Source organism: Balaenoptera ricei, chromosome 15, assembly GCF_028023285.1.
Source record: "Balaenoptera ricei isolate mBalRic1 chromosome 15, mBalRic1.hap2, whole genome shotgun sequence".
Taxonomy (NCBI): domain Eukaryota; kingdom Metazoa; phylum Chordata; class Mammalia; order Artiodactyla; family Balaenopteridae; genus Balaenoptera; species Balaenoptera ricei.
In genome coordinates this window covers 63,729,110-63,742,095 of record NC_082653.1, presented here as the reverse complement: position 1 = coordinate 63,742,095, position 12,986 = coordinate 63,729,110, and the positions used below count along the sequence as shown (strand labels likewise).

The following is a 12,986-nucleotide window of genomic DNA, read 5'->3' as shown; positions in this document are numbered from 1 at the left end:
CTCCACCAGGCAGAGACTCTTATAGATGATGAATCTTAGGCACAGAGAGATTTAGGAACTTGCCCAGGGCCACACTGCAAATACATGGTGGAGTGAGGATTTGCATCCAGTCAGTCTGGTGCCAGAGTGTGGAGAGGGTCAAGCACACAGTAGGTGTGAATTCAATAAATGTCAATTCCTTCCTTCTTTCTGCCCAGATCCCCAGCCAGCTGGGGCTATGAGGCTCTGTAGCTGTGGGCAGTGTCTCAACGCCATATGCCTTCTGGGTGACCTGCCCTGCCCCTTCCTGGGGTCCTAGCCTAGGGAGGAGGGACCTTACAAACATTTAGGAAGCACCTACTTTGTGGAAGGGTCAATGATTTCTGCGCCATATATGGTGGGTGTATCTCATTTAATCCTCACAACTCTAATGAGCCAGATGTTACTTCATCCCACAGATGGGTAAACTGGGGTTCGGAGAAGTGAAGGGACTCCCCCAGGGTCAGCCATCTAGGAAGTGGCAGACCCTCAGTCAGGCAGATGTGGCTTCAAATCCCGGCGTTTGTTATGTGTGTGGACTTGGGCAAGTACCTAACCCTTCTGAGTCCCGGTGTCCTCATCTGTCAAATGGGGACAATAGTCCTCCCATCGTGGGGTTGTTAAGAGGACTAGGTGTCATATGCAGTGAAGCCCAGAGTTCCCTGAAGACAGGGATTTTTATCTGTTTGGTTTGCGGCTGTGTCCCCAGCATCTCCAGCATGCATGGCACACAGTAGGTGCTGAATACATATCTACTGAATGAATGCATGAATGAGTGGTCAAGTAGGAATTCAATAAAAGGAAAAAGAAGTAGGAATTCAATTTCCTCATCCATTCAATATATATTTGTTGAGAACCTACTACGTGCTCAGTCCTATGCTGGGTCCTAGGGACAGAGCCATGAACAAGACAAAGAAAGTTGCTGGACTTCCCTGGTGGCGCAGTAGTTAAGAATCCGCATGCCAGTGCAGGGGACACAGGTTCGAGCCCTGGTCCGGGAAGATCCCACATGCCGCAGACCAACTAAGCCCATGCACCACAACTACTGAGCCTGTGCTCTAGAGCCCGCGAGCCACAACTACTGAAGCCTGTGTGCCACAACTACTGAAGCCAATGTGCCTAGAGCCCGTGCTCCGCAACAAGAGAAGCCACCGCAATGAGAAGCCCACGCATCTCAATGAAGAGTGGCCCCCACTCGCTGCAACTAGAGAAAGCCCACGCACAGCAACGAAGACCCAATGCAGCCAAAAATGAAATATTAATTAATAAAAAAAAAAGACAAAGTTGCTGCCCTCATGGAGCAAATGAGCCTGCTGATGGAGACCGACAGTCAAGGACTGATTAACTAGTTTAGTTATACAGAGTGATAAAAGGAAGGAGTCGTCCTGAGGGCTCTCTGAGGAGGTGATGCTTGAGCTGCCTTGTGTGAGGGTAAGATGTTGGCCACGTGAAGATGGAGGTCAGATTCAGGTGGGGGGAACACAGGGGACATGGCTTGGCATAGCCTGGGGACAGAAAAGTGGCAGCACAGCAGAGCTTACTTGAGCACCTACTGTGTGCCAGGCCCTGAGCTGGGCGCAGGTGAGACAGGACAGCATCGGCACCCCCCCACCCCTCCGAGCTCAGGTGGGGCCTGGGTGTGGAGGAGACCATTGCCGGGACCCCATGGGCACTCGAGCCGGCACGCTGTCCAGGCCTTGTGCCCACGGAGGCAGGTACCGCAGAGAGGCCCCACTGACCCCACTCTTACCTGTCCCCTCGCAGGTGGCTCGCTTCCAACCTGGAACTCGTGGGGAACGGGCTGGTGTTCGCGGCCGCCCTATGCGCAGTCCTGAGCAAGGCCCACCTCAGCCCCGGCCTCGTGGGCTTCTCTGTCTCTGCCGCCCTGCAGGTACTTCCAACACCCCAACCTGGGCTCTGGGGTGCGGGCAGAATGGACACAGACCTCTGCCAGTGGGACCTTCAAGGACCTGAGTCCAAACTACCAACCAGTGAGGAAGACACGGCTCTGCAAGAGCCTGGGCTGGACCTCGGGCCCGACTCTTCTTCCCTCTCGGAGCCTCGGTGTGCTTCTCTGAAAAATGGGCAGTAATCCCTTCACTTCGGATACTATAAAGACTCACTGAGATAAAGTAGACAGAGTCCATTTCCAGTGCATTGTTAATGTTTTGTTAACTATTAATAACAATATTTAACGTCAGGTTATGACATCTGTAAAGGAAAAAAATATATATATACATATATGTAAGTAGCATTCATTATGAATGAGACATTGTTCTAAGAGCTTTATAAATATTAGCTCATTTAATCCTGCCCACAACCCCACCAGGGGTACTATTACTGTCCTCATTTTACAGTTGAGGCAACTAAGCTTAAGGATAAAGCAAGTAACAGGATGGAACATGATTGGGGGGAGGGTGCTTTTCTTTCGCATGGCCCGGAAGACCTCTCTGAGAAGGGACTTGAGATCTGTGGCCTAAAGGAAGTGGGGGAATAGGGGAGGGGAAGGGGAGGAGCAGTCCTGGTGGAGGGCACAGCAGGAGGAAAGGCCCTGGGATGGCGGGAGGGGCGCGACTGGTGTGTTAGAGGAACAACAAGAAAGCAGTGTGGCTGGAGAGAGTGTGAGGACAAAACTGGAGGGAAATGAGGTTGGGAAGGGGTGGGGGCAGGGCTGGAGCAGGCAGGCGAGCAGGCCCTGGGGAGGAGCTTGGCGTGGCTCCAAGTGGGAAATCAGTGTTAAGTGGAGGGAAACCTCTCTGAATGGACGTCATTGGGCTGGATCCTGCTGGGTGTCCTTGAGAGGGCCACACACCTTCTCTGGTCCTGTCTCCCTACCTGTTTCAAGAAGGGCTGGATAAGCTGATGTCCGAGGGCTCCTTTCTGGTCCATGTACTCCAGTTCAAGTAAAAGAAAAGAGGGATCCTTGTGGCTACAGCCAAATTCTGCCCCCTTGTCTGCTGCCCGGGTCCTGCCTCCCAGCCCCTGCCTCACCTGTGGGGTGGCCTTGCTGAAGCTGTCCTGAGGTGTCTTCTCAAACCAGGTGACCCAGACACTGCAGTGGGCTGTTCGCAGCTGGACAGACCTGGAGAGCAGCATCGTGTCGGTGGAACGATTGAAGGACTACGCCCAGACGCCCAAGGAGGTGATGGGCAAGAGATGGAGGGGGGGGCGGGCACCATCCAGGACTTACAGCAGAGGACGGTGGACCCATGTTGACATCTGCCACCGGCTTTAGAGTCCCCACCACTGCAGACTGTAGTCACAGCCAAGGTGGCAGTAATGGTGAAGGGGTAGGGTCTGAGACGAGGTCAAATCCTGGTTCCTCTGAATGGCAAGGCAGGGCACTCTGAGTGACAGGGGACCATGAGTAACAGCAACATGACAGTAACATAACAGCAGCTTGATAGCAACATTATAGAAACATAACAGCAGCACAACAGTAACATGATAGCACTACTGAAACATAATAGCAGGAACAGCAGAGAAACATAGCGGCAACATAACAGTGCGGGGTGTACTAGGAGGTCATCCCACAATAAAGGACTTCATACAGTCTCTGGCACACCACAAACACTCAATACATGTCCACCACTCTAATTAGCCCCATTTCCCAGATGGGGAAACCAAGGCTCAAGGGAGTGGAGTGACCTGTTCAAGGTCACAGGAATAGCAAATGGCAGCATTGGTCTCCCCACTGCACAGACTTGCCCTTTTCACTAAAAGGAGAGTGTCTACCTCTAGCGAAAGAGAGAATATTATTTGAAAATTAATAATGGCTAATAACAACAATAGATAAAGAGTAGCCAACACCATTATTTTTTTATTTTCACTATACCAAATATTATTTGTTTTTAGCCTTGCTGCATTCCATGCCCCATAACAACCCTGTAAAATAGCGGTAAATAAGCCCACTTTACAGAAGAGGAAACTGAGGGTCAGAGAGGCAGGCCCTTTTGTGAGAAGCCTGGAGAAAGGCTCCTCTGACCCAGTGTCCCCTCCTGCCCTAGGCACCCTGGAGGCCGGCCACCTGTGCGGCCTGGCCCCCCTGGCCTCGTGGGGGGCAGATCGAGTTCCGGGACTTTGGGCTGAGATACCGACCCGAGCTCCCGCTGGCCGTGCGGGGAGTGTCCTTCAAGATCCACGCAGGAGAGAAGGTGAGCAGCTCACCTACAACTTCCTCCTTGTGGTGGCCAGGCCACAGGGCGGCTGGAGAGGCCTCAGGGCCATGGCCAGGCCGGGCATCACCCAGGGTCCGGGTCCTGAGCACAGCTGCGTGCTCCACGTCCTCACCTCAGGTCCCCCAGTCTTCAGACCCACCACACCCTAAATGGAACTTATCATCTTCCCCAAACCTGCTTCCATCTTGGCGAAACCCACCCACCTTGGTGTCCCAGATGGGGAGGCATCACCCCAACTTCTTTCTTCTTTCTCTGTCATTAGTTGAACACCTACTATGTGCTGGGTGAGGTGCTGAATGTTCCACATACTTATCCAGTTTGCATGGGCTCAGTTCCTTGCTTTGCCATGGCTGACCTTGGACAAGTCACTGCATGCCTTGGTCTCAGTTTCCCATCTGTAAAATGAGAATAATAATGTCAACCTCATAGAGTTGTTAAGAAGTTTACCTGGGTTAATACATAGAAACTGCCTGGAACAGTGCCTGGCATATAGCAAATGCCACAGAAGTGCTCACCAATGCTTTTATTCATTATTATTTGCATTTTCACTCTGACAACACCCCTAATATCACCTCATTTACAGATGATTAGTCAGGCTGCTTCACTGAATCCTTCTCTGCCCTCCCCACCTGGCGACACTTCCTCCCTGCCCCCCCCTCCACTGCTCCAGGCCCTCAGCTTCCTGTTTCACCCCCTCCAATCTATTCTCCTGTGATCTTGATTTGAGCATGTCATTTCCCTGCTCCAGACTTTCCTCCCTCTCCCAGCTTCCTTCTGGTAAAGCCCAAACTCCTGAGCTTGGCATTCAAGGCCCTTTCTCCACTTCATTCATTGCCCTACCAGGGCTTAGCCAACATTTGTGGAGCAGCAGCCTCTGGGCCAGGTGGGTACATGGTGCTGCCCTCGAAGAGCTTACAGGCTAGCAGTTGGTGTGGTTCACCTGGAATCTTCCCCCTCCCTGAACTCCTAGTCATCCTTCAAGATTCCACTCAAGTATCTCCTCCTCCATGAAGCCTTCTCTGATTACCCCATCAACCCCCATCCCAGGCAACATGAACAGCAGCACCTCCATGCTTACCTCCATTGCTGCAGGGCCAGAGCCTGATTATAGAGAGTGCTTGTTCATCACACTGTATTTAAGGTTACTCAGGTGCACTATTTCCAAGACCAGATGGTGAGCCCTTTGGAGCAAGGACTCCTTAATTTCTGTATTCCTGGTGCCTAAAAGAGTGCCTGTCATACAATGGGCGACACACATGCTTCGTTCACTTATTAAACAAAGAGTGTTGAACCCCCACCAAGTGTCAAGGAAGGATGGGGGATGGATAGAAAGATGGGCAGATAGATGGAAGGATGAAGGATGGATGGCTGGGATTGCGGGCTGGATGGAAAGGAGAAAGAGGCATGGATGGAAGGATGAATGGATGGATAGGATGGAGTGGAAGAAAGGATGAGAGATGGAAGGCAGGATAGGAATATGGATGGAAGGATGGTGTGTGGAAGGAAGGATGAAGGACAGAGGGAAGGATGAGGGTATGGATAGAAGGAGGGGGATGGAAGGAAGTGTGAGGGAGGGATGGGTAGAAGGAAGGGGGATTAATAGAAGGATGGGACATAAACAGGATGGAAGGGAAGATGAGGATGATGGAGGGGGTGTGGATGGAAGGAAGGGAAAGGATGAAGGAATAGAAGGAAGGGTAGGGAAGTGGATGAAAAGATGGGAGAGGTGTATCAGGATGAGGGGACGATAGAGAAGAATGCACAGACAGAAGGTTGGATGGACTGATGAATGGATATATGGACAGGTGGACAGATGGACAGATAGAAGGATGGATGCTCAAAGGATGATGGATAGATGGATGGGTCTTGGGTGCAGGGGAAACATCTAGCAAAGACATGCCCAGGAACCCTGTGGGCTATGGCCTGCCTTCTTCTGGCCAGGCCTGGTCGGAATGGGCCTTACTCCCCCATCCCCCGGCAGGTGGGCATCGTTGGCAGGACAGGGGCAGGAAAGTCCTCCCTGGCCGGGGGCCTGCTGCGGCTCCTAGAGGCGGCTGAGGGCGGGATCTGGATCGACGGGGTCCCCATCGCCCAAGTGGGGCTGCACACACTTCGGTCCAGGATCACCATCATCCCCCAGGTGAGGCCTGGGGAGGGGTGGGCAGAGGTGGGGGGAGGGGGAGAGGTGGGAGGCATGGCTGGCCCGGCTCTGACCCACTGTCCCTCCCGGCCAGGACCCCATCCTGTTCCCCGGCTCTCTGCGAATGAACCTCGACATGCTACACGAACACTCGGATGAAGCCATCTGGGCGGCCCTGGAGACGGTGCAGCTCAGAGCCGCGGTGGCCAGCCTGCCCGGCCAGCTGCACTACGAGTGTGCCGACCAAGGCGACAACCTGAGGTAGGGTCGCCGCACCCCAGCCAGACCCTGTGAGGTGCTGGGGGAGAGGCAGGTATGGCCAAGGTCCCCCCCTTCCAGGGTAATATGCCCTGGAAGTCACCTCCCCACATAGGAGGATCAACCCCATCCTATTCCTAATCACAGTACAAATCCCATCCCTCATCAGCCATTCTAAGCTCCAACACAATCTCTGAATATCAAGAGATATTCTTTTTCCTAAATTTGTTTCTAAATTTATTTGGTGGCAAAACTCAACCTCTACTGACACGAGGCTACTTCTGGTCTGTATTTATCTCACTCAGCATTTATTTTGCTGCAAAAATATTGTGTTTGATATTGGGCGCTAACCCCACGCTCACTGGGGTTGTCAAGTAACATAGGGTGTACGCCTTTAAAAGCTTTAAGAAATTGTAGTAAAATACGCATAACATATCTTCTTAACCATTTTTTAGTGTTCAATTCCATAGTGTTAAGTACATTCACATCATTGTGCAATAAACCTCCACAACTTTTTCATTTTGTGACACCTAAACTCTGTAGCCATTAAACAATTCTCTATTCTTCCCTCCCACCAGCCCCCATTTCACTTTGTTTCTCTAGGTACTTCATTTAGGTGGAATATTATAGTATTTGTCTTTTTGTGACTGGCTTATCTCACACAGCATAATGTCCTCCATGTTCATCCATGATGTAACATGCGCCAGAATTTCCTCCATTTTTAAGGCTGACTAATATTCCATTGTATGGATAGACCACATTTTTCTTATCCGTTCATCCATTGATGGATGCTTGGGTTGTTTCTACCTTTTGGCTATTGTGAATAGTGCTGCTGTGAACATAGATGTACAGGTGTGTGCCTTTTTAAAAGTCAAGACATTCTGGATTCTAAAACCCACCTGACCCAGAAGATGTTAGGGTAAGAGACCGTGGGTGGTAATGGCACTAGAGGGGCAGCAGGGCTTGGTAGCCAGGAGCATAGACATAGTTGTAGGATCTTGGGCAGGTTACTTAATCTTCAGTGCCTCAGTTTCCTTATCTGTAAAATGGGAATAATAGTTAGAACCTGCCTATCTGTGCAAGGATTAAATGAGTGCTATGTGTAAAGTTGTTGAAACAGTGCCTGGCATGTAAAAAATATTCATTTCAATATTCATTTTAATCCTCAAAGCTGCACTTTCACTAATCCCATTTCACAGAGTTGGAATCTGAGGCTTGAGATTTGCCAACTCACCCAGCCCATAAGTGGTGAGTCTGGAGCAAAGCCCAGGCACCTGACACCCACATGGCCGTAGTAGGTCCTGGTTCCCTAAAGGGTTTACTCTGAGAGGAAGCTGGACATGGCAGGAAACAGCCCCAAACACCCTTGAGTCTCCAGGCTCTGGGGGCTCACTGACTGTGTGACCTTGACCCTCAACTTCCTCATCTGTAACTGGAGTAAAAGAAGGGCTTACTCTGTGACATGCATGGCTTTTATATGATTTGTCTTATCCTCACAACCCAGTAAGGACTCATTGACACAATACCTACCTTTGTGGTCTTTATGAGATGAGTTAATATACATAAGCATATAGGATGTGTCTGGCACATGGTGAAGACCATAGAATAGAAACAGAGATAGCCATTGCACAGATGGGGAAACTGAGGCCCAGAGGGTTTCAATGACTTGCCTAATGTCACTCTGCTCAAAAATGGCAGGATGGGAATTCCTACCAGCTCTGTAGACTAGGGACCCACAGGCACACATCCCCCACTCCCGCAGCTGCCACGAGGACACATTTGTGGGCACCCCCTGCAGGTCAGTCCTGATGTGCAAACATCTGTCCTGTCCCCCTCATTCCCAGCCTGGGCCAGAAGCAGCTCCTGTGTCTGGCACGTGCCCTTCTCCGGAAAACCCAGATCCTCATCCTGGATGAGGCCACGGCTGCTGTGGACCCGGGGACGGAGCGCCAGATGCAGGCCGCCCTGGGGAGCTGGTTTGCGCAGTGCACGGTACTACTCATCGCCCACCGCCTGCGCTCCGTGCTGGACTGTGCCAGGTAAGCCCCCCTACCCCACCCCACGCAGCTGGCCCCCAGGGCACCCCTGCAGGCAAAGGAAGGCATCAGGGTTTAGAGCTGGAAGGGCACTGGAATAGATTATGAAGTGCCCGTTGTACAGGTGGCAAGACTGATGCCCACAGGGGAAGGATGAACCCGAAGACACATGCCCAGCAGATGCTTCCAACTGGGCCGTCAGGGTCAGGAAGCCACGTGGAAGGCCAGACCCGCTCAGAGCAGACACGCCGGGCATTCAGAGCAGCCAAGACCCTGGGCTGCGATCCAAAGAGCTGGCTGTGTCCCTCTCCCTTGCAGGGTGCTGGTCATGGACAAGGGGCAGGTGGCAGAGAGCGGCAGCCCGGCCCAGCTGCTGGCCCAGAGGGGCCTGTTTTACAGGCTCGCGCAGGAATCAGGCCTGGTCTGAGCCCAGCCCCTGGATCCTCCTCCCGCCCCACCAACCCGGAGAGTCTGCCAGGCCCTGGAGACACAGTGACCCGGGGTCATCAGTGGCCACGTGGAATTGAGTCTAGACCCCTCTCTGCTCTCTGGGAGGAGAAAATGCCCGATCACCCCAGACCCAAGAGGACACAGCAACCCGCAGGTTGGCCTGATCAGGGCTCATCCAGCCGCATCTACCCTGGAGCCAAAGTCGACAGCAGCTCTCTGCCCTGGCTGCCCACTGTACTCACCTGGGGACCCCAAAAAACTGCCTGTGCCCAGGCTCCACCATAGACCAATGAAATGAGAATCCCTGGGGCTGGGGCTGGAACAATGGTGTGTGTACCTTTTACAGAGTAACCTTTTATTTTGAGATGATTGTAGATTGACAAGCAGTAAAAAATAATCCAGAAAACTCCTTGTGTACCCTTTACTACTTTTCCCCCAATAATAACATCTTTTTTTTTTTTGAAGTATAGTTGATTGACAATGTGATAATTACTGCTGTACAGCAAAGTGATTCAGTTATACATATATATACATTCTTTTTAAAAATATTCTTTTCCACTATGGTTTATCATAGGATATAGAATATAGTTCCCTGTGCTATACAGCAGAACCTTGTTGTTTATCCATTCTATACATAAAAGCTTACATCTGCTCACCCCAACCTCCCACACACCCCCTCCCCCTTGGCAGAGTCTGTTGTGTATGCCCATGATTGTTTCATAGATGGGTTCATTTGTGTCATACTTTAGATTCCACATATAAGTGATACCATATGGTATTTGTCTTTCTCTTTCTGACTTACTTCACTTAGTATAATCTGTAGTTGCATCCATGTTGCTGCAAATGGCATTATTTCATTCTTTGTTATGGCTGAGTAGTATTCCGTTGTATATATGTACCACATCTTTTTATCCATTTATCTGTTGATGGACATTTAGGTTGTTTCCATGTCTTGGCTATTGTGAATAGTGCTGCTATGAACATAGGGGTACATGTATCTTTTTGAATTATAGTTTTGTCCAGATATATGCTCAGGAGTGGGACTGCTGGATCATATGGTAATTTTATTTTTAGTTTTCTGAGGAACCTCCATACTGTTTTCCACAGTGGCTGCACCAACTTACATTCCCACCAACAGTGTAGGAAGGTTCCCTTTTCTCCACATCCTCTCCAGCATTTGTTATTTGTAGACTTTTTAATGATGGCCATTCTGACTGGTGTGAGGTGGTACCTCGTAGTTTTGATTTGCATTTCTCTAATATTTAGCAATGTTGAGCATCTTTTCATGTGCCTATTGGCCATCTGTATTTCTTCCTTGGAGAAATGTCTATTTAGGTCTTCTGCCCATTTTTGGATTGGGTTGTTTCATTTTTTTTGTTGTTGAATTGTATGAGCTGTTTGTATATTTTGGAAATTAAGCCCTGTTGGTTGCAGCATTTGCAAATGTTTTCTCCATTCTGCAGGTTGTCTTCTCATTTTTCTTATGGTTTCCTTTGCTGTGCAAAAGCTTGTAAATTGACTAGGTTCCATTTGTTCATTTTTGTTTTCATTTCTATTGCCTTGGGAGACTGACCTAAGAAAACATAGGTTCGATTTATGTCAGAGAACGTTTCGCCTATGTTCTCTTCTAGAAGTTTTATGGTGTCATGTCTTATGTTTAAGTCTTTAAGCCATTTTGAGTTCATTTTTGTACATGGTGAGAGGATGAATTCTAACTTCATTGATTTACATGCAGCTGTCCCAACTTTCCCAATACCACTTGCTGAAGACACTATTTTTCCCATTGTATACTCTTACCTCCTTTGTTGAAGATTGGCTGTAGGTGTGCAGGTTTATTTCTGGGCTCTCTATTCTGTTCCATTGATCCATATGTCTGTTTTTGTGCCAGTACAATATTATTTTGATTACTGTAGGCTTGTAGTATTGTCCGATGCCTGGGACAGTTATGCCTCCTGCTTTGTTCTTTTTCTTCAGGACTGCTTTGGCAATTCTGGGTCTTTTATGGTTTCATATGAATTTGAGGATTATTTTTTTCTAGTTCTGTGAGAAATGTCATGGGTAATTTGATAGGGATCGCATTAAATCTACAGATTGCTTTGGGTGGTATGGCCATTTGAACAATATTAATTCTTCCAATCCAAGAGCATGGGATATCTTTCCATTTCTTTGAATCATCTTTAATTTCCTTTAATGTTTTATAGTTCTTGGCATATAAGTCTTTCACCTCCTTGGTGAGGTTTATTTCTAAGTATTTTATTTTGGGGGTTGTGATTTTAAAAGGTTTTTTTTTTTTTACATTCCCTTTCTAATATTTCATTGTTGGTGTAAAGAAATGCAACTGATTTCTGTACGTGAATCTTGTATCCTACTACCTTGCTGAATTGATCAACTCTAGCAGTTTTGTGTGCAGTCTTTAGGGTTTTCTATATATCATATCATCATCTGCATATAATGACAGTTTTACCTCTTCCCTTCCAATTTGGGTACCTTTTTCTTTCTTTTTCTTGTCTGATTGCTGTGGATAGGACTTCCAATACTATGTTGAATAGAAGAGGTGAGAGTGGGCATCCTTGTCTTGTTCCAGATTTTAGCAGGAAGGCTTTCAGCTTTTCATCACTGAGTATTATATTGGCTGTGGGTTTGTCATAAATGGCTTTTATTATCAAGACATGTTCCCTCTATATGCACCTTGGTAAGAGTTTTTCTCATGAATGGATGTTGAATTTTGTCAAATGCTTTTTCTGCATCTATTGAGATGATCATGAGGTTTTTGTCTTTTCTTTTGTTTACACGGCGTATCACATTGATTCACGTATGTTGAACCATCCTTGTGAACTTGGGTGAATTGCACTTTGTCGAATCCCACTTGGTCGTGATGTATGATCTTTTTTATGCGTTGTTGGATTTGGTTTGCTAATGTTTTGTTGAGAATTTTTGCATCTATATTCATCAAAGATATTGGCCTGTAATTTTCCTTTTTGGTGGTGTCTTTGTCTGGTTTTGGTATCAGGGTGATGGTGGCTTCATTGAATGTCTTTGGGAGTGTTCCCTCCTCTTCAATTTTTTGCAAGAGTTTGAGAAGGATGGGTGTGACTTCTTCTTTGTATGTTTGGTAGAATTCACCTGAGAAACCAACAGTAACATCTTAAAAGACGACAGCTCAATATCACAATCAGGAAATTGACATTGGTACAATCCACCGATCCTGTTCAGATTCCCCAGTTTTACTTGTACTCACTGGGTGTGTGTTTTGCATCATACATACAGGTTCCTGCATCCATCACCACAGTCGGGATGCTGACTGCTTCTGTCTCCACGTGGACCCCTCAAATTGCTATTTTGTAACCACACCCACCTCCCCCTGCCCTCACAACCACTGGTGTGGTCTCCAGCCCATATGATTCCAACGTGCAGCCAGGACTGAGAACCACTACTCCACCCTCGTGCATGAGCTCCAGGGAGCATCATGTCTGAACAGATGCACAAGCCACAGCCCACACCAGGGAAGGGCCTCTCCGGGCACAAGCCCTCGCCCAGCACACAGTTCAATTCCAAAAGGGAGATGAGAAGAGACAGGCCTCCTGGGCCCTACCGGGAGAATTTGCTCAGGATTTGGTGCATTTCATCCATTTGTTTATTCAGGACTAAATCTGCCCCAGCAGCTGTTAGAACACCTAGGGCGTTTCTGGTCACACTTCCACCCGCCAGGCGCCGTGGGGGAGATGCTGTTGGAAGGCTGAGGTCAGGGGTGGGTCAAGGTCCAGCGCTTGCTTCCATGAAGGTCAGTACACAGCGCACAAGGCTCGGGCCCGTTTGTGACAGCGATCAGCATTCTAATGAAAATGGCTTCAAGCACCAGGAAAGAGGTGAGAGCCTGAAGTAGCCAAGCCTGAGGTCACAGGGACA

At 48.8% G+C, this 12,986-nt stretch overlaps 1 protein-coding gene across 4 annotated transcripts in view; it reads left to right on the top strand.

Annotated features, from left to right (window-relative positions):
• Nucleotides 1-9,486, top strand: part of ABCC6 (ATP binding cassette subfamily C member 6) — a 61,485-nt gene extending 51,999 nt beyond the window's left edge. For all 4 annotated transcript variants that reach the window (XM_059896081.1, XM_059896079.1, XM_059896080.1 and 1 more), the window contains 7 exons: nt 1,783-1,909; nt 3,059-3,160; nt 4,026-4,172; nt 6,178-6,336; nt 6,431-6,597; nt 8,439-8,633; nt 8,949-9,486. In XM_059896081.1, coding sequence (XP_059752064.1) covers nt 1,783-1,909; nt 3,059-3,160; nt 4,026-4,172; nt 6,178-6,336; nt 6,431-6,597; nt 8,439-8,633; nt 8,949-9,057 — 1,006 coding nt within the window. In that variant the 3' untranslated portion in view covers nt 9,058-9,486. The remainder of the gene's footprint in view (nt 1-1,782; nt 1,910-3,058; nt 3,161-4,025; nt 4,173-6,177; nt 6,337-6,430; nt 6,598-8,438; nt 8,634-8,948) is intronic.
• The last annotated feature ends 3,500 nt before the right edge of the window (nt 9,487-12,986 follow it).